We start from the raw sequence: 25,888 nt of genomic DNA on the forward strand, positions 1-25,888 counted from the left end.
AAACATTTGGAATGTCACTGTAGTATAGAAGTACCATCAATTAAGTGAAAGTAGCATAGCCACCACAAAACGAAAAAAAGAATCCCTCCAAACGATTATGTATCTATTTTGTTTCAGTACTTTCGCTGATATTCAGTCCTTTTACAATATTGTTAACTTTAACAAGCATTAAAGAAACTGTTTTTTATTATTTTGTTTTAACTTTATGTTTGAGCTAAAAACTATGTATTTAAAATATAATTTCAACATAACTTTGAGGTAACCTATCGGGTAACCCATGGGTAACGCAAATATAATTAATGTTTACTTAAATAAAAAAAATTGGACTTAGTTCAAGCATAACTGTAGATCTGACCGTTCTTATTCTGTTGTACTATATTAAGGGCATTAGGAAAGTTAATCTATCCCTGTTGCTTTATGCCAAATGTTTGTAAATTTATGTATATGCTATTTTCTTTTTAGATAACTTAATTCCTAATTTGGTTTCAGTTTTATGACTGCAGATTAATAAGTCAAAAATGAGTAAGTGCACATTTTGCAGGTAGTTTTCAAAAACATTCCATTTTTGTACATTAAACATTTCATTTTAAATTGTCTAACAGTTAGTTCTTGAAAATCTATGTTTCAATTTTTATCCCGATGTCATTTTAAAAACAAAAACAAACAACACGCTAAAATAGATATAGTATATCACGTCACATGCACACAATGGTGTCGGTCACGTGATATAATTTATTTCTTCAAACATCTACCAGATTATGAGTACCGGTAAAACGTTTCAGAATGAGAGAATAAATTTGTGTATTTTAAAAATCTTTTATAATATGATACACAACTTAATTTAAAAAACCCAAAACATTAACAATAATAATTGTTTGATAAAATTAACAGAATAAACTTGTCCACAATTGAACGACTATATAAACCACTGCAGGGATGATCTATTCCAAATAAATATTTTTATTTATAATAATAAACTTATTTATTTATAGTAATAAACTCAATACGGTTTGAATGGCATAATAGACAAAAATTTGGGATTGGAAAATAACTTTAACCTAATTGCATATAATTACTGTTTTTCTGTTTATTTCTTCAGAAGTTGATCAAAGATAACTTTAGAAATTTACTAGTTTAATTATTTATATTCTGTAAAAAAAAAAGAAGCAATGTTTAAAATGCTGTGGATTAAAAGAAAATTGTATCTGTTGACCATGTTCGCATTTTACCGACATATGTCACCATTTTGCCTCCTCTAACCATTTGTACTTTATTATAATTTACGATAACAAAATATGATCTACCCAAATGGCTGATTGTGATATATAGTGACAGGAAAAACAGCTCATCAAGTTCATTTAAATTCTAGGTCGGCATTATCATGTAGTGTTCTATTTCCAAGTGGCAAATACAGTGGAAGCCAGAGCTTCCGCAAGTACCCGAATCTCCCATACATGTCATAACAGTATACTTTTGCAATATAAATATGAACAGAAATAAATATTGAAAGAGAGAACAGTTACTCAACTAGTAATTAACTACTGTAACTCTGTGCCATGTAATAAAACAGTTAAATTTACCTCTTTTGATATAATATATAATACTAAATACATGTAATATTTAACAGTTATATTTCTGTTAATATTACCAAACAGCTTTGATGAGGTGGGACAGTGGCTTTACAAAAAATACCTCCCATCTTGATTATTTCAAAATACATTGGAAAATATACCAGACAAGTTTAATTTAAATGTTTATCATTTTTTTCTGTTACTTGCTGAAAAAATATTTGGGTGGGTGGATAGGTAAAACATTTTATTTTGGAAATTGATCACCATGACATTTGTATTATTTGTGTTATTGTCTTGGTACCGGTAATTGTTTTGGGGAAAAACCCTATTTTTTATCTTATTTATATATGTTTTTTTTATTACAGTTTAACAGTAGCACCAAGTAATACATTTCTTCTTCTACCTACATGTAGGTAAAACATACTATCTTTGTCTTTTTTTTTCTTTTTTTTCTTGTGTTACATTCATAATAACAAATATGTGACAGCCCATTTTACATTAAAATAATGTGACCATTTCACTTAATTTAGGGTATAACCATATGGAGTTTTTAGATTTGTGGGTGTTATTGTCTATTTGATCCCGCAAATGTCATTTTTTACCAAAGGCATTAGCCTGAGGTCATAAATGAAACATTTGCAGGCATCAAATAGACAATAGCACCTGCAAATCTAAAAACTCCATATAATTATGTCTATTGTAAACTGAATCGTTTTTCTTTGGAACTAACTGTATATTTGGTATTTCTTGAAAAAATATCTGGCTACAATCTAACTGTAGACCCCTTAATCGTCAACGTAGCCTGTTCCAATTGATAATAACGTCACTTTCTAATGACGTCATTAGCTTTCCGGGTGTTATTTTCATTTGATCCAGGAAAAAGAATGTAATTAACCAGTCACAATACAGAACATACTCGCTATTATCAGTATCAAAAGTTTACAATTTTCTTTAAACATTATGTTTACAATTTCCACTGCTTTGTTTTCCATAATACATATATTTGCATAGTCTGCTTCATATAACTGTTAGGGGCAGGGTTTATATTAGGCGGAAAAAGAGTTGGTCTCTGGTCAACCCCTGCAATTGCCCACGACAATCAGCAATGCTGAGGAATTTAATAATTCGGCACAGCACTTTTTTGCCTTGGACTATATTCAGGGTTTTTTCAATGGCAGGTTTATTTACCAAGGACATTTTCTTAATTGCAGGGGGTTGCTGGTGAGACTAATATGTTCCAGACTTGACACGCAATACAGCTTTTTTCCTTTATTTTGGGGTTATTTGTTTATTTTTATTTTTATTTTTTCTGATCGTGTCATCTGTCTTGATCATCCCTCCTTATTGACTGACCATGGAGCCCTCTGATTTACCTTGCTACCCTAAATGCTTTCCATCACATTTTCCATCTAGCCACGACAACCTTTATGACTTCAGTTTGGCTTACTGAAGGAAACTACTTTTGTGACAAATTAAATTCACACTCACATTATAATTTAGTGATTTTTTGATTTTTTTTGTGAACATACATGTATTTCCCGTTACAGTATCTTAAAACATGAAATATGCCTTGATGCAACATCTTAAACATGAAATATACCTTGAAGCAACAACTTAAACATGAAATATGCCTTGGTGCAACATCTTAAAACTTGAAGTATGTTTTGGTGTCTTTATCTTAAAATCTGACATGTTTTCGTGACTTATCCTAAAGTCTGAAATGTGTTTTATTGCCACTTTGTTTTACTGATGACAGCAAGCCTGTCTAGTTGAAGCCTATCTCATGTAGTTAGACCGGTTTGTTTGAGGTCATCATTTATTCCATTAATACCTGCAGGTCATTTTGTGTTATATAGTCATGGAAACGAACTTCCCATGCAGGTATTGCACAAGATATACTCTTCAAAAAAAGTAACGCAAAGCCAGATTTTCATTGTATGTTTCTAAATCGTTTAATACATGAAAGAAACATGGCAGAAACTTGCAATTTGACACAGATAAACAACATTGACAGAGGCTGTTGTAACAGCCATCCAAGTTCCCAAGGTCCTGTTTGACGTCACGTACAGTCAGTAACGAGTGTCACCCCAATGAGAGTCCAGTACTGCCTGGCACCTCCTGCCCATCGAAGCAATCAGATGACGGATGACATCCTGCGGAATTGTAGCCCACTCGGCCTCCAAAGCGGCAGCCAGCTGTTGTAGTGTCTGAGGTTGGGGTTGTCGTCGTCGCAAACGTCTATCCAGTTCATCCCACAAATGCTCGATTGGGTTTAAATCTGGGGATTTGGAGGGCCATGGAAGAACATTGATGTTGTTGTTTGCTAGGAAGGCTGTGGTGATGCGCGCTGTATGAGGACGGGCATTGTCCTGCTGGAAAACAGTGTTGCCGTTGGCCATGTTGGGGACGACGTACAGGCGCAAGATCTCGTCCACATAGCGCTGTGCTGTCAAGTTCCCCCTGATGTGCATCAAGTCTGTCCTGGCGTTGTAAGAGATGGCTGCCCACATCATCACACTTCCTCCACCAAATCTGTCCACTTCCTGTATGCAATTGCGTGCAAAACGTTCACCTCTTCGGCGGTAGACACGTGCCCTTCCATCCTGTCTGCGGAGCATGAATCGCGATTCGTCGCTGAACCACACGTGTCTCCATCGTCTTTGAGGCCATACCCTGTGTGCTTGACACCATTGTAGTCGAAGCTGTCAATGCTGCTGGGTTAAAATCACGCCTCTAACAGGACGTCTGGGTCGCAATCCTGCCTCTCGTAGACGGTTCCGGACAGTCTGGTCAGAGATCCTACGCAGTCCCGGTATTGCAGATTGAGTGGAGGTAGCTGTGGTCGTCCTTTGGCGTAGGTGGCACAACCGGATATAACGATCCTGGGCAGGAGTGGTGACACGTGGTCTACCGGATCCGCGAAGGTCACGTGTTGATCCATGCGCCTGGTAGCGGATCCATAATCTTGAAATGGTGCTAGGGTACACATTGAAAAGCCTCGCAACCTCTGATTGGGATTCGCCTGCTTCCAATTGTCCGACAGCGTTGTTCCTCTGTGCTTCATTCAGTCTTGGAATTGTGAAAGCTACGCTGACAGTTTTAAACTGAGTACAACTAAGTCCTGAACCCTGCACTTTTATAGGGCTTCTTGTGCCTCTTGCACGTGCACACCATGCCGACCGTTCAAATCGCTGAATTGACCGCAGGTGCGGTTTTGCGATTGTTAACTTTTTCACACCTGTCTTCAAGGTCATCAAATTCCGAACAACTTTGCTGGTGAAAATGCATTTGGTACACTCCATTACACAACATACTTAGCGTTCGGAAACACAATGTTTCCACACATCCATATTTATTTGAAAAATTTCATTTTTGCGTTACTTTTTTTGAAGAGTATATATACTTTAATATTGGTAATGAAGAAAAGGACTAACAACTAACTTACTGTCCTGGACAGACAGCCAAGATAGTTGAGGTGTGTGCCCAGGATAGCGTGCTAGAACCGTAAGTGGATATAAGCACAAAAATAAGTTTTATAAAAAAAAGAGAAAAAAGGCAAATCATTTTTTTAAAATTATTTATTTCTCAATTGTAAATATTAAATAAAATGATGTGCAAATTATGTGTCATTATCTTTGTCAAATTTCAATCTTTTAAAAAAATTGCAGTTTTTCTTTCAGTATATAACTCGATATCTACCGGTACATCTACATGTAGTTACACTAGAAATTGAACTGTGATATAAACAAGGTTATAAAACTTTCTAAAGAAGTATAGACTGAAGGCTTTAATAAAGTCTTGTCAATACAAACCGAAAGTAATTCAAAGTCAGAACAGTTAGGTAGCTAAAGTCTTGAGTTTGGACTTACCAGTATTATTAGCACAGGACCTGATCTGCCCAATACTGCTAGGTGATTTTCTTAAAAGATTGAAAAGTCTGGGTTCTTATCTTCTCTATGCAAAGGCTTTCTGCACATTTAATTGTGAAAATTATGACATGTTTTGCCAGCTGGTCGATTGCACTGATTAATGGAAATTACTGCTGCTATTTAGTTAAACCCAGTGTTTGGTACTACAGTAAGAGGGAAAACTAGCTGTGTTTTTGAAACGTACAAATACAAAGTCTTTGTTGGGATTTTTGTTATATACTACTCAAAAGAATTTAAGGGTCAAAAATTTATAACCAAATAAGTTTCAGAGTGTATTAGATTGATGATGTAAACTACACCAAAAATTTAATTTATTGTTCCATATTTACAAAAAAAACACAAATAAACGTCACTGTATACAAGAAAGTCACATGACATGCTGTCAAAGTTGAAGGTTGTCAAACATGGATTTTACACATTAGAACATTCATTTAATAGTGTGTGAATCCACCCCTGGCTCGAATACACTCGACACATCGTTGCCTCATGCTGTTGATCAGACGTCTGAAGAACTCTTGGGGAATGGCCTGCCACTCTGCCATAAGAAGTTGACCCAGATCATGAAGGTTGGCCGGAGGGGCATGGTTATCCCGAACTCTCCTGCCTAATTCGTCCCAGGCGTTCTCTATTGGCGAATATGCTGGCCAATCCATCCTGGCGATACCTTGTTGTCTGAGAAAGTCCGTTACCACCCTGGCGCAGTGGGGTCTGGCATTGTCATCCTGCAGAACTGCCCCGCCGCCAATCTGCTGAAGGCCTGGGAGAACCAACGGCCGGATAATCTCATTCAGATAGCGGATTCCATTCAGATTGCCATCCACCACATAGAGGGGGGTCCTGTGGTGGATAGAGATGCCGCCCCACACCATGACGCTGCCACCACCGAACCGGTGACATTGTCTAACGTTAACGTCAGCGAAGCGCTCCCCAGGACGTCTGTAGACACGAACCCGACCGTCGCTGAACTGGAGACTAAACCTGGACTCATCAGTGAACATCACTCGACCCCACTGAACACATTGCCACCGCAGATGAAGCGTGCACCAGTGACGTCTGGCCGTTCTGTGACGTGGTAGGAGTGGTGGTCGAACAGCCTGGCGACGGCAGCGTAGATTATTGGCTCTCAGACGATTGCGTATGGTTTGATCAGACACTCGAGTTCCAGTCGCAGTCCGCAGATTGTCACGTAATCGGCGTGCAGTGGTTGTGCGTTGACGTAGAGCCATATTGGTGATGTAGCGGTCCTCTCTATTTGTAGTGCTTCGGGGTCTTCCCGAACGTGGACGATTTCGAACAGAATTCGTTGCTTGGTACCGTTGCCACAGTCGGCCAACGACACTCTGACTGACACCAAGTCTCAGAGCAACATTTCTTTGCGTATTGCCATCCTGAAGCCAAGCAATGGCCCTTCCTCGATCTTTGATAGTCAGTTGACGTCGTACCATTGTCGAATTTGGAGTGTGCACCGTACACGAACGCAAGCTCCAATTATACGGAAATTCAGCATTGGGAACATGGAATACACATGCAAAGTGTGCAAATGAAGCGCTTTGTGAAAAAGCAAGTTATGGGCACTTAGCAGACCTTTCGCTTTCGCCCTAATTTACGTGCAAATGTAAGCATGTTTTCGCCATTAGAACTAGTCGACAGTGTCAATGACAGTGGATTTTAATTCATTTATGGGTTGCTTAGACCCACTTTCGTCAAAATGGAATAATACCATGCGTGACATTATGGTCTAGCTAATATAATTGACATTCAGAAAATAATGTTGAAAATATCGTCTGACCCTTAAATTCTTGGCCTTGGCTGGCTCCTACGTCCATAACAGGAAAGGTGGGGGAGAGGAAGAACCGCCTGCGCTGGCAGGTGCAAGGGAGTACCAGCAGTCCGATCAAGTCGGGGGGGGGGGGGGGGGGGGGGGGTGCTATGGAATTTTGAATGGAGCAGTTAATATGCCAAAGAGAAAGGGTGCGCAATTTTGATTGAGGAAATTTGGCGCAATTTTGAACGGTCGGTCAAAAGTAAATGGCAGAGCTAGTATAGGTTTTGTCATTAGTGAATCGAGAGTAGCTCGTTAATTAAAAATGGTGGCTAAATTTACTTAATTTATATAGTGAGAAAGCTTGAAAAGTGGGTGGTGGTGGTGTTGGCAGAAGTAGTAAGCCACAAAAATAGTTCATTTCATTTCATTTCAACTTATTTTCGTGCTTTTATCTAATTACGGTTCAAGCATGCTGTCCTGGGCACACACCTCAGCTGTCTGTCCAGGACAGTGGGTTAGTTGTTAATGGTTGGTGAGAGAGAAGAAGGTATAGTGGTCTTACACCTACCCATTGAGTCTTTAAAACTTGTTCTGAGTGGGAGCCAGTACTGGGCTGCGAACCCTGTACCTACCAGCCTTATGTTCGATGGCTTAACCACGACACGACCGATGCCGGTAAGAGCTAATGATTGTGTTGATTAAAGGGTAAAGTACTCGCTTGATGTGCGGTCTAGGATCCCCGTCAGTGGGCCCAATGGGCTATTTCTCATTCTAGCCTGTGCACAACTACTGGTAATGGTAAATCAAAGGTTGTGATATGTGCTATCCTGTCTAGGATGGTGCATATAAAAGATCCCTTGCAACTAATAGGGAAAATATAGTGGGTTTTCTCTCCCAAGACTGTGTAGCCGATGATTGATAAATCAATGTGTTCTAGTGGTGTAGTTAAACAAAACAAACTTTAACTTTTTAACTTTCATTTGAATTAATCTAGTGAATATCTTTAAATTCTAACCATAGAAAAATGGGGTTCCTAGAGGCAATATATTCCATGAAAAGGTCAACCTCCTGATCAATTTAGTTTTAATGAACAAAGGACAAACTGCAGCAGTTCATAGTTTCATATTGTAAGTAAAAACTCCTAAAAGCAATATGCAGATATATATATATATGTACATACAAGTAATCATACACAGATGTTCACAAAGTGACAGACGCACATCATTTTGGTACATACAGGTACAATGTATATCATGTATGTATGTCACACACAACATTTGTCATGAATATGTTCAAATAGAATTGAGTATGTTAAATATTATGCTGAAAGGACATTAACACGAACCTGTCACAGTGTAGAACAATTTAAGTATTAGAGATACAGATCTTCATTGTTTTGTTGAGGACATATTTGTACTTTCTCTGTAATGGAGTTATGACCTTTACTATTAATTGGTCTTTTGGTCTAGTCTACTGAATAAAAACTTGAGGTAGGCATTGGGGGGGGGGGGGGGGGGGGGGGGGGGGGGGGGGGGGCAGGGAGGGGGGGGGGGGGGGGGGGGGGGCAGGGAGATATAATGTGAGATTCCTGTTAACATATATATGGTTATAAACATTTTTAAACATTCCTAATGAAAGAATTCTTAATGAACACTGAGAAGGTATCTACTCATTAAAACTTTTGTAAGATACATCGAATGACAATGTCATGCAAGACAGTACAAAGTAATTTTGGAAAATTCAGACTGTCCCCAAAACTGCCTACAATTATTAAACTGAGGGTGGGGTTGAGGTTGTTATAAATGTATATACATAGCTACATGTAATGATTACTAGAAATAACGGTAGACAGGCAGTCGTTCATGTATTACCATTTTCTAATCAGACAGACATACCACCCTGGTCCCACAAAGGCCTTCGGCCTTTAGCACTGGTAGTTCTGTTTTTTTCAAACACAGATGATTAAGCAATGCAAATGTGTGTAGTTACATGCATGTGAGACAAAACCAGATTTTTGTTTTAAAGCAAAGCGGATTTAAAAAAAACCCATACATATAAAAGATCCCATAAATATAGGTATGTGATTACATAACCATACACTGCATATTGTGTCTACTACAGTTAATGATTTATATCTAATGAGTTATGCTGCTGATGCATAATAAAATTGTTTCAAATATTCCGGTATGGCTGTATCATATGTAAATGTAAACACCAAGAGACGGAGCCTGCACACACAGTGTGTTCTTTTGTTACACACAGTCGTGTGACTACATAACCATGTACTGCATGGTGTGTGTCTACTGCTGTTAATTATTTATCCAGTAAGTTATGCTGCTGTGATGCGTAAGAAAATTATTTCAAATATTATTCTGGTACGGCTGTATGTAAATGTAAACAACAAGTTGTCGCATGTGAACCGGATGTTAGTATGACAAAATGAAATGCGATATTGATCTGTTGGTGGTCGGCCTGATGTGCTTTGCTAGCTCGCCAGCCCAATTGTCAGGTGATAGAATATTGATTTGTATTAACATACACAATATCCTAACCCGATCTCTGGCATGTCAATATGCTAGTCTGCATTATACTGCAAACACAGGGTGCAGGCAGCTGGCAAATTATCAGTCAAATGCAGACTGAGATGATAGTAATAAACTAATCTCCCTGATGGCCTGCTTCCTATTAGCTGGTATTTAAACTTCTCTTCTACACATAATCAAGCAAATTAATTTATTTATTGTAATCTGAATAAACTTGAGTGTCATTTAAACTAATTAAACATACCCAGCAATAAAACAAGTAACTTATAATGCACAAGGATTGAATTTTAAAATAATGATATTCTCTGATGTTAAAATAATACCATCACTAAACATAATTTAAATAAAAATGCACTGTAGACATCAGAGTGAAAAATACAGAACTTAATTCATATACATGTTATGTAAATTTTGTTATGCTTCTCGTATTGCTCTCAGTTCATGATTCTGGGGAACATGTGGCAATGTTCCAGAGAAACATTTGTATTTACTGTGCACAAGAGCTCAATGAGACGGCCAAATATGAATATGTTACATTTGAAGGATATATTTCAGACCAAATTTGGCAAATACTAATTTGACATGTTTCTGGCTGATGCATAAAAAATCTCAAGAAAGAAAAAAGTCATAAAGTTTCAGCTTTTGAAATGAAGGGAATTTGTTAATAAAAATAAATTACAAAATGTAAAAGCCAGTTTAGAAATAATTTTAATTGGGAAATGATTTGTTTATGAAATTGCAACAAAGGATTGTGGACGTACTGAAGTGTTTTTCGTTTTATTTAATATGCAATTCGTGTAGAATTTTGTTTTATCAGTCTCAATCTTACAAATTTTCATTAGCAAATATTTTGGGAAAATACATAATATAAATAATATTATATTTTTTACTTCAATTTTGTTGTCTGTTCTTTATTCAAGGAAAGTAGTTTTAAGGTGTGATTCAGTACTACAGGAATTTGTTAACTTATACATTTTAGAAGAAAAAAACTCTGTCCAGTTTACTGAAAGTTCCACTGTATTTGTTTTTAAAAACTGCAATATTGGAAATGAGTAAAATACATTAAAAATACTGTTGATAATTATTGAGTGTTTTTACAAAACTAATAACATGTATATGTACATGCAAGTTCAAAATTTGGAAAATTGGAAATAACCACATAAATTATTGTTTTAATATACAGTGGTTTAATATTAAAAAGTAGATTAAACCCCCTTAAATATGGTTGATATACACCAGTGGTATAGACATGAAGTTATAATTGTTTTAAATGTAGTTGGTCAAATTACAAAGTCTGTTTTTCTTAACCATAGGTGTTTAAGCATTGTAAATGTTTGTAGCTACACGCATGTAAGACAGAAACAGGGTCTGTAAATTCAGTGTAATGGGTTTTTTTAAAGTGACTCTCGTGGATTTGAGTTTCGTTAAAACATTCTTCAAGTGTTTAAGTCGATAGTATAGTGTATACTTAGTAGATTCACTGTAACAGCAAGAAAAAGGGTTAGGTTTAGGGTTAGGGTTACGAAAATCATACAGTAATAATAAGAGTCATTAATTTTGTCAAAAGATTAACTTAAAAAAAAAAAAATGTGCAAAAAACATATGGGTATATGGCGCCATACCCATTTTACCCTCTGGCAGAAACCCTGTGTAATTATTCAGATTTTTAAATCATTATTCATATTCGAGACCCCATATTTGTAATATGGTGTACTTGGGGCAGGACGTAGCCCAGTGGTAAAGCATTCGCTTGATGCGCGGTCAGTTTGGGATTGATCTCTGTCAGTGATTCCATTGGGCTATTTCTCGCTCCAGCCAGTGCTCCACAACTGGTATATCAAAGGCTGTGGTATGTGTTATTCTGTCTGTGGGATGGTGCATATAGAAGATCCCTTGCTGCTAATCGAAAAGAGTAGCCCATGAAGTGGCGACAGCAGGTTTTCTCTCTCTCTATCTGTGTGGTCCTTAACCATATGTCCGACGCCATGTAACCGTAATTAAAATGTGTTGAGTGTGTCGTTAAATAAAACATTACCTTCCTTGTTGTAGTTTGTTTTTCATCTGCTACTTTTCAACATTCTTAAGTGGAAGTTAAACAATAACAAGTAGTATCCTGGGCCGGTATTTATAAAGATTCTTAGAATTTTTTAAGAAAGTTCTCAAAAAATTCTTAACATGTTAAAAATACTCTGAGTATAAAAATATTCTTTAAATTATTTTTAAAATTCATCTGAGACAAACTTTTAGTTTAGTCTTAAGTATAACACTAAGAAAATTCTCAGATGGAATTCCCTTCGTTGTTAGGGATATTCCCGTTTATATTTAATATCACGTGGCAAAACAGGCAGACGAACTATCAAACGTCAACGAGTAGAGCTGCAACATGACGGAAGCAAGCAAACCGAAGCGTAAACCGAACTGGACTGAAGATGAAACATTGAGTCTTGTTTGTTTGGTGGACGAGAGAAAATATTCATCTGCGTTGCCTTCCAATCATCATTATGGCAGCCATTTTGTCCGAGATAAGAATTCTTAACCCAACTTAAAAATCCTTCATATGACTCCTAACTTTTTCTCAATTCTAAGAGCAATCTGAGAGTAATTCTTACATTTAAGAGAAATTCTCAGGATTCTAAGAATTATTTTAAAATTCTTACATTTAAGAGTAATTCTTAGGAATTCTGAGAATTTTCTTATATTTAAGAATTCTTAAGCATTTAAGAATCTTTATAAATACCGGCCCTGTACATTCCTGCAATTTAACCATGCCATGTAAATCTGCTTACCAATTCCATGCCAATATGAAATTAATACCTTTGTACAAGCAAGCATGTTTTCACAGAGTTATTGATTGCTGCTGCTGTGACAGAACAGGTAAAAGCTGTGATCTTATAGTTGTGGGGTCAAAATGTCCTGGAAATGACCATTGAGTTGACATTACTGGTTGTGAACTGTAATAGTGGGGTGGTCTTAATATCAGAGTATTTTTACTGATAAATAATGCAGAAATATTCCGGATTGTAAAATATTGGTCTTTGTAATGGAATCGGGGTGGGTTTTCACTGTTTATGAGTTTCCATGTATGCATGAATATGAAACTAAATAGCATTACAGATTTATCCTGTTCTAGAATGTATCTAGGAAAAAGCCCAGCTGTTTTGAGTGTTAAATAATGTATAAATTAGTTTGCATTTCTGATATGCAAAACCATTGTACTGATGTTGTCAAACATGTCAGTAAAATATATACTATAAACATGCAGTTGTCCCATATTAAATAGCTTTTTTTTTGACTCCACAGTCAGTGCTTATGGAAGACTGTCGTCATGGTAATTGGTTAGTTCAAAACTCCCGTTGCTCATTGTCTGATAGGTTGTTCTTTTCATCACTGAGTTTCTCTCCTGTGTTATTTGGCTCTGTGTCCCCCGGGGCTGCTGCTTCCAGATCTTGCAGCTACTATAATTACCACGGACTTGTTTGACACTGTTTCATTCCACGCTGTATCATTTCACTATATGTATGTATATAAATACATATTACTAACAGGATCTATGTGCTTTAGTTGTGTGGAGCCATGGCGTGGTTTGCACTGCCCGTGCGTAAAGGTAGATGATCTTGATTATTAATATTTCCATGTTCAATAATTGTTGTGGTGGCTTTGTAGCAGCTACTCACTGTATGCAAGCCAATCTTAATCATAATGGATGCTGCTGTTGATCCAAAATTGATTGTGCGATGAATTTTATATTGTATTTCCCTTTTGTTCTTTACTCGATCTAGTTAACTTTAAGCCATTAGTTTTTACGCATGCTGATATGAGGGGCTGTTTTATTATTCTGTTGTTTATTAGATATATTTTTAATGTTAAATTGAGCAGGAAATGGCATGTAACTACCTAGTAGTAAGCTGTTAAATCTATTAATTATTATTAAATGATTTCAACTGGGTTAATGTTATAACTGGTAATGGATTTCAGCTGGATTGATTAATACACATGTTCTTTGTTCTCAATGGCCAGTAATTTGACTGTGTTTAAACATTGTGTATAAGCTGTGTCTGCAGTTAAGTAAGCTTGGTGCTGGTGCATAATTGGCACTGTAACAAATTACGTAAAAGACACATTTTATGCAGTTATTTTTTATTATTATTTGTTTATTATTAAAAATTATTACTACCGTACTACTACTATTATTATTATTATTATTATTATTATTATTATTATTATTATTACTACTAGTATTATTATTTATTAATTTTTAAAATTGTGTTTAACGCTTTGTGCTAATTATTTACAAATTCACCTGCAAAAACTATTTAAAAATTGCAGGTCTTTTCAAGAGAGATGTATGCAGGAGTATCTCATCTGATTTATGCATGCAGCTTGTTATTCTGTTATATTTTAATACGATAATGATCTAAAATACATCTCAGAGGTTCTAATGTTTCACACAATTCCTACCCTCACACTCTGCTGTCTTATTTCCAGCAGGCCATATGTTTTTTTTCTAAGCAGGCCATATTTCTTTTGGGCTGTTATTTGGAAAATAGTAACAGCAGGCCATATTTTACTTTCTATTTCGAGTCCTGCATTTTGTAATTAATTGTACAACCAGCAGGCCTATAGCTAAATAAAGCATTCTAACAGGTAACCTAAATTAGTAATGGAATAACAATTTACAGGTATAATGCAGTGGAAATTGTTTGTCTTTAAGAGTTTTGTTGCTGCATGTTGAGAATTGAGGTTTTTTGGGTGGGTTAAGTGGTTTTATGAGGATTTTTTTGTTGTTGTTGTTGCTTTGGGTTTAAAAAAATAGATATTATTGCTATTACAGTAGAATCTCGTTGTGTTGAACTCGGAAGGGTCAAATATACTGCAACGCTCGAACCAAAAACGAAGTCCCGAGTTACTCTTACAGAATGATTAGGTCGAACTACCCGATGTGTCAAACACTTTCTCGAGCACCGACGGGGTTCGAGCTAACGGGATTCAACTGTATATTGTTTTCAAGCCTCAGCAAATTAAAACTTTACATAATCTTAAAAGGTCTGTGTTATGCCAAAACAGTTAGCATGATGTATTTTTTTTTATATTGAAAAACAAAATAAAAGATGTTTTAGTTACTACTGATTATTCAGGTAAAAATGCATTAATTAAGTTGATTATGTCTGTAAAATTAAACGGTCAATTGAGCAATGTGTGGAGGCCTGCTATTAATCTACATGTATCTGTATCAGGGCTCTACATGGCAAGTAAAACACTCGCATTTGAGAGTAACTTTTGTTAACAAGTAGTGGGCCTAGTAAGCATAAACAAGTTGAACATGCATATGAAATCATCAGTTATTAATATCTAAATAATTAGTATTTAACTGTATTTCGAAACAAATCATGTTTACTTTCTATATTACTTCGCCAAACTCCAGCTTAGATTGTCTGAATTCATTATAGATGCAGGTATTTTTAAGACTTTTGTTCTTCACATGAGGATGCGTGATTTGATATGTACAGGAGGTTAAGCTGATGATAGGGTAAAGTGATCGTGAGTTAGACAACTAATGTTCATTTGTAGCTTTGGTGCTTTAAACGATTACTATACAATAGATATTATTCATAAGACTTCATATTATGTATATTATTTTAAATAAGCACTTTATTTGCACATATACTGAACAAAAAAAGAAAATTCCGATTTGTACATATAGTATTTGTTGTGTTAAAGAATTCATTGTGTAATGAAATTATATAGGTAGTATTAGCCTTGAGCTGTATTATCAGGATTCATGAATTTTATCGATTATTTTTGCACTGTTAATCGTCGACAAAGTGAAATTCAATTTGCATGTGCATGCATGATTCGATATGTCCCGTGTAGTATTCGGTCAATTTGTTTTACTTGTCTTACTGACATTGTTGTCAAGTGAACGAAAATGCTTCAAAAATTGTAAAAAAAAAATTAAAAATTACACTGTAGCATTTTTAGTATGCCAAGATTACCCAATAATTTACGCCAACGGGCGATTGGCATGCTTCATGCTGGCATGTCGACAGAAGACATTGCAAGGCATGTTGGAAGTTCTAGTCAAGCGATACGAAATCTTCGCGTAAGATTTCGAACGACAGGAAGCACCAACGACTTGCCACATCGTGGACGTCCGCGTATTACAACACGTGGTCAAGACCGCTATATCATGAACACGCATTTGCGCAATCGAAAGTAAAGTTTGTTTTATTTAACGACGCCACTAGAGCACATTGATTTTTAATCTTATCATCGGCTATTGGACGTCAATCATATGGTCATTCTGACACTGTTTTTAGAGGAAACCCGCTGTCGCCACATAGGCTACTCTTTTTACGACAGGCAGCAAGGGATCTTTTATTTGCGCTTCTCACAGGCAGGATAGCACAAACCATGGCCTTTGTTGAACCAGTTATGGATCACTTGTCAGTGCAAGTGGTTTACACCTACCCATTGAGCCTTGCGGAGCACTCACTCAGGGTTTGGAGTCGGTATCTGGATTAAAAATCCCATGCCTTGACTGGGATTCGAACCCAGTACCTACCAGCCTGTAGACCGATGGCCTGCCACGACGCCACCGAGGCCGGTGTATTGTGCAATCGATTCCAAACTGCTACTGCTGCTAACACACCTGGGCTTCATAATAACCGAATCAGTGGGCAAACTCTTCGTAATTGTCTGCAGGAGAACGGTTTACATGCACGACGTCCTTACGTCGGATGCGTTTTAACGCAACGTCATCGTCTTAATTGGGCACGTGTACACATTCGTTGGATACGGCGATGCTGGAATACAGTTCTTTTTTCGGATGAATCCAGATTTTCTTTACAACGTGGTGATGGCAGGGTGCGCGTCTACCGTAGGAGAAATGAATGCTATGCTGACTGTTGTGTTCTTGAACGAGATCGTTTCGGGGGTGGGGGTTGTGTCATGGTCTGGGCAGCCACTGCCCATGGTTATCATTCACCACTAGTCGTCATTGATGGCAATTTAAATGCTCAACATTACTGCGATGACATTCTCGTTCATCATGTCATTCCTCCGTTCCATAACAACGCCAACATCTCGATTTTTCAGCATGATAATGCCACCTCTCATACAGCTAGAGACACTGTAAATTTTCTTAGGACAAATAACATTGATTTCATTGATGACTGGCCCGCTAAAAGTCCTGATCTCAACCCTATCGAACATGTCTGGGATAGTCTGAACAGACGATTGAGGCGTCGTCCCCAACCCACCCGCTAACGTCAACAAACTTCGTCATGCGCTCATTCAGGAATGGAACAATATTCCACAGGCAGAAATCAACACTTTAGTCAATTCTATGCGCCTGCGATGCACTGCAGTGGTCAATTCAAGAGGTGGTCATACCCATTATTAAGTGGGTTATTTTTTTTTAACCCCTACCACATTTGGTCAAAATTTCTCCCAGTTTCTGTTAACCTATGGCCATGATCTTGGGACCAGACCGATCTTGGGACCAGACCGATGCATCAATGGAACACTCTTTAAACGCATATATAACAATTATTCCCCTGGTTTGTTTTCATCAAGTTATGTTCAAGCAAAGTTAGCGGAAGTTTCTTATTTTGTTCAGTATATATGGAACAGAATAGGACTTGAGAATTATCAAACATTGTACAAAAAAACCCAAACAATTATTATAAAATATTAGAGCAACAGCATTAGTATCCAACCAGTGTATTTCCATTCTCCATTTAAATGAATATTAGATTTTCTCATTCGTAGTAGGGTAAACAATATTTGTTCCCAAAAATGCTATATAGCAAACAGTAAATTTTAATTTTATCTTGATTAATTAGAAAGTGGGTCATCTGGTCAGTTATTGCATACTGTTCATTATGGGACACAAATCAAAACTTGGATCTATTTCTTTCTTTTTGGTCGAATACTAGAACATTAGCAAGGCATACATTTATTTTATAAAATTATATATTAGGTAAAACTGTTGCGACTGGACGGGTAGATTTGGCTAGTGAATATTTGTCATTTACTAGCCAACAGCAGTTGAAATAAAATTTCTGCATTGAGCCCTGTGTATACTATATTGTTAACAATGTTAGTGGATGTATTATTGCTAGTGTTGTAGTTATATTATGAATTACATACTGTTACATTTCTGAATATATTTTAACTGTAATACAGTAAAACTCCTCTAAATTAGACACCAACAGGACCAAGTAAAAAAGAAAGAAATGGTTTATTTAACGACACACTCCACACTTTATTTACGGTTATATGGCATCAGACATGGTTATGGACCACACAGGTTGGAGAGGAAAACCGCTGTCGCCACTTCATGGACTACTCTTTTCGATTAGCAGCAAGGGATCTTTAGTATGCACCATCCCACAGACAGGGTAGTACATACCACGGCCTTTGATATACCAGTCCTGGTGCACTGGCTGAAACGAGAAATAGCCCAATGGGCCCACCGACGGGGATCGATCCCAGACCGACCGCGCATCAAGCGAGCGCTTTACCACTGGGCTACGTCCCGCCCCTTGGACCAAGTAAAAAGTCTAGTTTTAAAGGATATCCGGTTTAAAGAAGTTCTGTTCTGGACTGAAAAAATAATTTTTTTTAAATGTCTGATTTTAAGGGAATTCGTCTTTACTGATGGTCCAGTTTTTAGTATTTGCACTGTACTGTATATTTTGTGACTATGTAATAAAATATGTATTTATTGTGACTCTGTGTAATACTGCATATGTTGTACTACATGTGTATATATACTGTTGTAGATTACCACCACATGAATGAAATGCCAGCATCCGAAACAACAGAGGTAGTTGAACCACACCAGCAGAGAATTATCCACCTGAATATCCCACAGCAGACCAAGTTTTGTTCTAATAAAATCAGGTGTGTATAGCATCAAGATGACAGTATTTAAGTTTTTAGGTAGTCGATTGTTGTGTGCGTTTTGTGCATCTTTAAAAAATAAAATGTTATGTAAGTATGTCTTACATAAATAAGTATGTATTAAATTATCAACTTACGATTTTTAATGTTATGTTACATATTTTATTATGTATAATAATGTAACTTCACAATGTAAGACAAACTGAATTATCTCGCCTTCATGTAAAATTCTATAATCTCATTGGTTGTTTGCCGTTGGACAAATCCCTTATCCCCCTGTGGGCGGAGCCAAATTCTCTTATACCCCGTCTGTAATTTCCAACAGTTTCCAGCCGCCCCAGTTAATGCTAAAGCAATAATTAGATTATAAATAACATTGATAGCCTAATCAATCAAGTATACATAATTAATTTTATTTTTACTATAAAATACACTATTTCAATACTTTTAAAAGCTGCAATGTTGAACTCGTATGCGCGATTAGCAACAGTTGTTTTTTTGTTTTTTATTTTTAATATTTTTTTTTTTTTTTACTACATACATTTCTGATAAAAAAAAGTGTTTTTTATTTTTGTTATTAATATCTGTTTCAGACAATTTCGTATTACAAACATTTGAAGTTAAAAACTCGTTTATCGATGGAACTATTTTTCGTCACTGGCAAGTGGTTTCGTTCGCGTCCGCGTGGTACGGCTCCGTTAATAAATTGTTAACAATTATTGTCTGGCGTTATTTTGATTATTTGGCTATATGGTTTAACATGTCAGCAAGATAAATTCGTTGTAGAAGCATCTCTCGGGGTATATGTCTTTTTATGTACCCTCTGTGTGCTCTTTTACCCCCTCGCCTTCGGCTCGGGGTAAAAGAACACACAGAGGGTACATAAAAAGCCATATACCCCTCGTGATGCTTCTACAACTTATAATGTACAATTAATTTTAGAATTGTGGGCATGCAAAATTGTCTGTGACCTGTAATAAATGCTTCATAAATGGGCTGTGTTTGAAAATATACTATGTAAATAAATGGGCTGTGTTTGAAAATATACTATGTAAATAAATGGGCTGTGTTTGAAAATATACTATGTAAATAAATGGGCTGTGTTTGAAAATATGCTATGTAAATAAATGGGCTGTGTTTGAAAATATACTATGTAAATAAATGGGCTGTGTTTGAAAATATACTATGTAAATAAATGGGCTGTGTTTGAAAATATACTATGTAAATAAATGGGGTTTTTTGTTGTTGTTGTTTTTTGTAGGGAATGAAATTTGTTTTCTTTTTCAGTACTGCAAAGTATAACTTTCTGACATTTTTACCAAAGTTCCTCTTTGAGCAGTTTCGCAAATATGCCAATATTTTCTTCTTGTTTATTGCCCTTATACAGGTAAGAATAAACTTTTATGTTACTGTGAAAGTTTGACTTTGTGACTATTGAAAAAACCCAGCATGTCTGTGGGGTTTTTATTTCAGTTTATTTATTGTTTTGTTTGTCTGGAAGATCCCCCCCCCCCCCCCCCAAAAAAAACACCCACACACAACCCCAAAATGTTGATATTGCTTATGATTACAGAAAATTCCATACGTATCAGTTTTACCGTAAATTTATAAATCTAATGTATTTTTATGTTTATGATGTTAGCAAATTTCAGTATATCAGGTAAACCTTTAGAGTCCAGACTCAAGCTCAAACTATGTCACATGCATGCAGTTTGTATGGCGTTGCCATGACGTTACTGTCTCAGACTCTATTAAAAGTTTTATAAGCACCAGGCCAGGTTTCATTGTAACTTAAAAATCTCATTTATGTTGATGTTTATTATTACAAAAAATTCCAAACACACCAGGTTGTATTTTGTTAAAAATCTAACATGTGGAAAGAGCTATGTTAAAGTTGCAATAATGGTTGTTCCCTCCAAAAATGTTTCTTATTTTTTGCTTTGAAACATAAAGTTTATATCTTCAGCTATATGTCTACAAAAAAATTACAACTAAATAATTCAGTTTACTACTAGAAAACAAATTATTTTAGAGGGGAATCTTGAGAGTGTATCACGTTGTGATGTTTATGGTTACAGCAAATTACCAACACATCAGGTTTTAATTTGTGTTATAAGTCTAACTCTGAAGTATAGCATGTTCCAAACACATCAGGTTGTACTTTACGTTATAAGTCTAATGTCCAAGTCTAAGTATATAGAGGATATTATATGAGTATCCATGACAGATGATGTTTACGACACGAGTGCCTAAATTATCATATTATCAAATGCGATAATTTAGGCACGAGTGTCATAAACATCGTCTGTCATGGACACGAATGTAATATTCTGTTTATTACCTTGCTAAATGAACATTTCAGTCATTGTTTACAAACTAACGTTTCCTTAACGGTGGAGTAATGTTTGTTTATTGATGTCTTGAAAACCAAATCACAACCTGTTCTAAAGTTACGTGATATTTATATGCCCATAAGTAAAGAGTACACATGTATCAACAGCTGTAAATTGTAAAGCATATGTATACTAAAAAGCAAACAAATACACAGTAATTGAAATAATTAGTTTTGAATTTGAATGACGTCAGTATTCCAATGACGTCACTTTGCATCTCCTTACAATAACTATAAATTGGGTACATGACGTTTCCGTTTTAAGAATGCTGGAAAAATTCCAGTGCAAAATTGCTATTGAATTTTTTTTTTTTTTAACATTATTAACGCACCTGAATGTGTTTAAAGAAAATCTTGTGATTAAAACATTGTACCTTTTATTAAATATGGCTTTCAAGTGAAATTACGGTAAGATATGCTACATTTATTATGTACGAAGCCAAAACAAGGGTGCGAAAAGTGACTCGTCGACCTTAGTATAGATTTCTAACAGTTGTGAACGTTATATTCATAATTAAGTGTTTGATGTATCACAACTACATCGTAATATAATACAAGTTATCATAAATAATCAATTAATGTTTTATTAAATTAATTAAAAACACGTATTTGTCATTACGGCATGTGATCAGCTTACACTTGAAATAAAAATGTATTAATGAAGAAAGTAGTATCTGTGGAATGTCATGTCGGCCAATCAGAAAGAAATGTACTCTTACAACAGCCAATCGTTAAACGACAATGTCAAGAGGACATACGATTTAGTTATGACATACGAGGGAAATCGTACGATAAATATGATCCTCGTTATGCTGTACCTCGTAGGTAATAAAGCATATGTTCCAAACACATCAGGTTGTACTTTACATTATAAGTCTAACGTGTTGTGATGTTCATGGTTACAGCAAATTCCAAATACATTGTGCCAAATTTACAAAGCCTATTTTAGTCCTACACACTTTTATCTACATTCATCTACTTGCTTTTAACAAAAACAGGCTACATAAATTTGGCACATCATGTTTTACTTTATAAATTCAAGTGTTATGATTATTATTACAGCAAATCTCCCAACCCATCATGTTTTACATTATAAGTCTAAGTGTTATGATTATTATTACAGCAAATCTCCCAACCCATCATGTTTTACATTATAAGTCTAAGTGTTATGATTATTATTACAGCAAATCTCCCAACCCATCATGTTTTACATTATAAGTCTAAGTGTTATGATTATTATTACAGCAAATCTCCCAACCCATCATGTTTTACATTATAAGTCTAAGTGTTATGATTATTATTACAGCAAATCTCCCAACCCATCATGTTTTACATTATAAGTCTAAGTGTTATGATTATCAGGGCTAGCTCTGGCAATCGCCAAATTCACCAATTGTGAATTTATAAAACAATTGGCGAATTGTACTTCAATTTTGCGAAATAATTTTATGTAATAACTGATATTTTATTAGAAAATAACTGCACTTCTACAATTTTGTTTAACATGAAGACATAATTTGGTGAAATTTTTTTGATCACCCAGAGCTAGCCCTGATTATTATAATAGCAAATTCCCCAACACATCCTGTTTTACTTCATAAGTCTAAGTGTTGTGATGTTTATGGTTACAGCAAATTCCCAATGTATCTCCGACTGGTCGCTACACTACAGCCGTTCCACTGCTGCTCATTCTGATGGTCTCTGCTGCTAAAGAAATCATTGAAGACTTTGTAAGTCATTTGTTATCTTCAGGTGCCAGTATAAACTTAATCCAGCTTTTAATCTGCTATTCATGGGCCGCGGAACAGCGGTGCCACATGAGGATTAAGGCCCACACACTTTTCACCCGTAATATTTATTTCTACAAGTTCAGTATAGATTTCAGAAATATATATTTTTTTAATTATTTCTATTAATTGTCTAAAACAATATTTAAGATGTGTTCAGTTTTAACACATGTATTCAAAGTCAAATGTATTATTTGGCTGTGAAATATCACTAATTTGTGGTGTTTTCTTTCCAAGAATTCGTACATTGTCATTTAAATAATAAAGAAATGGATATAAATCATAAGTTACATATCAGTTAATATGTTTTTCACATAAAGCAATCATTTTGTTTAATGTCTGTTCAGTCCAGGGGTGGGGAAAAATAAAATTGTCAATCGGTCCCACTTGATGTCGTCACTTACTGGGGGGGGGGGGGGGGGGAATTAAAAAAAGAACATTTAAAAAAACGATATTTGCCAAACAGTTTTTTTTTAAATCATAGTGATATTTGTATAGTTTTATCTTGAATCATGAACGCGAAACGATAAACATGAAAACATGAAATTAAAAAAAAAAATTAATCACATATGATCAGTGAAAACCCCCACAAATTGTATATATTTTACATAATAGAATAAATAATATGAAAAAAGGAATAAAAGTTATGAATTTTAATTCCCATATATGTATAAAAAGTACGAGTATTCAGTACTGTATCCTGAAAATTAATAAAAGATGGCACCGTTGAAGCGTTTGACAGCTTGAGCTAGTAATAACGTCATCACTGATTGGATGAAATTTGACCTCTACTGGCTCTTGAGATAACAGTACATGTAGCTGTTCTGCTTACTCCCACTTGTTAAAAAAAGGTGGAAACCTTTTGTTAATTTTAAAATCCTGTATAATTATTGGATACACTACATTGAACAGTCAACATTAAATACATTTATAGATTATTTCATTATATTTTATGCTATTTTAAGCAGTTTGTATTGCACAAAAGCCTCTTGCTTCAGACTAGGACACTCGTCCATCATAGGTGTTGACAGTTGTTGATTGTAACTAGTTGCAAATTCTAGGTCCTTTGTTTTAATTCGAGTGTAATACCTTGATGGCTCTCTAAACCAAGAATGGTGCTATCGTTAATGTCTGTGTAATCTCTTGACCGGCTCAGTGACTTTGACAAATGTCTAGCCTAGTGGCAGTCGATTGACACTACGGTACTGTAGGTCCGACTTCAGTGTCTGGCGATATACTTAGGCAGACTTTAAAATCACAAACGTCTGAAACACCAGCCATATTGACCACTATTTATTTATTATTTTAAATCATGCTGGCCGGTCCACTTGACCGATAGGAATTTGTTCCAAAAATAGAAATGGACAGGTGCTTCGGACCAACAAGAATGACAAAAGTGGGACTGGCAAATGCGTGTTTTAAAACAATTATTTCGGTCTCAGAGATTGAGAATCGATCCCAGACCGGGAAAAAAGGACTTTTCCCCACCCCTGGTTCAGACATTATGAGTTTCAAACTGTTTAATGTTTTTGTTTGTTTACATTTTCAGAAGAGACACAGAGCTGATGATGCAGTGAACAACAGAAAAGTTCAAGGTAAAGGAGAACTTTAATGTATTTTTGGGGTAGGGCAAGATAAAGAGTTAAATTTTGAAGTTGAAAAGTTCAACATAATGGACAAACTCTGATGCATAGGATTAGGGTTGTGGTAAAGGACTGGAATACATTACATTGGATTCTCATAAACTCCACCCTGGAATGTTCCACAGATTTTGTTTATATTTATTTATGTATAACAATGTATCATTTTGTTTGTATGTTTTCTCTGCATGTTTTTTTCCTTCATCATAATTAATAATAATTAGTTTGGTCTCTTTATTTTATGTATAAGACCATATAATTTCCTTTTAAGTATGTAAAACATGTCATTTTGTTTATATTAATTTATGTGTAACAATGTTTACATTGTTTTCTCTGTGTGTTTTCAGTTCATCGTAATGGAGGCTGGTTGACTGTCAAATGGACACAGGTCGTTGTTGGTGACATTGTCAAGGTCGTCAGCAATGGATTCTTTCCTGCTGATCTCATACTGCTTTCATCCAGGTAATAAAATATAATTTTAAATCTTCTTTTGTTCTTTATTGCCAATCACACATCGAACAGTTACAGAAATAATATGGCCACTGTGTTAGTTTTGTCAGTTTCAACTGATCACAACAGATTTGTACCAAATGGTTGAATTCAATCAAACAATTCCTTAAAATAAACAACATTTAAGTGCTAATTTAATCATTGATAATTGCTGTCTGTTCGAATATGAACCAAGTGGACCTTTTTCTATTTTGTTTTTGCACCACCAGAAACTCCATATGTATAAACCTGTATGTTTTAGTTCTGAAAGCGGACCATTTGCTTCAGCTGGTGGGTTCGTCCGAACCCCTCGAACCCCCCTAGCCTACGCCCCTTATATAGCTTTTTCATATACTGTTACATATCAAGTTTAACTTTCATGGTGGTTTACCCATTTGTCACAGAGTTATGGCCCTTGATCTTATGAGATACAAAAATATGTTGGGACTGGTAGGGGGAATGTATTGCTTTAGCAGTACTCTGAAAATGCTTTGGGTTTGTTTTTTTAATAATAACATGTTGTTATAAAGTATAATTTTTAATTATAATATATTGTCAATTTTCATTGAGCCCCAAGTAACATTGTGTTATCCTGGAGTAAACAATAGTCGCGCACATAAGGATAAACAGTAAAGAATTACATGTGTAACCGAAAAGAAATAAAAGAAATATTAATTACTTAACTAGTTGGACCAGTGCTGTATAAAACCAAAGTAAGTTTTTAAATAGAACCCACTTTTGGCGTACTACGTAAAACGTAACGAATAGTCCTGCACTCCATTCTATTTTCTCTTTCGGCAGTTTTCATCTTGAGATCCTTGTGTTTGGTATTGGAGAAAACAGTTTTTATTGATGAAAAAACAAA

General features: G+C 35.6%; 1 protein-coding gene across 3 annotated transcripts in view; it reads left to right on the forward strand.

Moving 5' to 3' along the window:
• The window catches only part of LOC121375666 (probable phospholipid-transporting ATPase IA), an 84,208-nt gene that overhangs the window by 2,985 nt on the left and 55,335 nt on the right, over positions 1-25,888 (forward strand). For 2 of the 3 annotated variants that reach the window (XM_041503228.1, XM_041503230.1), the window contains exons 2-6: positions 18,595-18,715; positions 20,003-20,102; positions 22,739-22,837; positions 24,444-24,489; positions 24,882-24,996. In XM_041503228.1, coding sequence (XP_041359162.1) covers positions 18,595-18,715; positions 20,003-20,102; positions 22,739-22,837; positions 24,444-24,489; positions 24,882-24,996 — 481 coding nt within the window. Of the gene's footprint in view, positions 1-13,019; positions 13,413-18,594; positions 18,716-20,002; positions 20,103-22,738; positions 22,838-24,443; positions 24,490-24,881; positions 24,997-25,888 lie in introns of those variants that run through there. The other variant, XM_041503229.1, reaches the window with a different exon arrangement.

The sequence above is a fragment of the Gigantopelta aegis genome, chromosome 6 (assembly GCF_016097555.1).
Source record: "Gigantopelta aegis isolate Gae_Host chromosome 6, Gae_host_genome, whole genome shotgun sequence".
NCBI classification, from domain to species: Eukaryota; Metazoa; Mollusca; class Gastropoda; order Neomphalida; family Peltospiridae; genus Gigantopelta; species Gigantopelta aegis.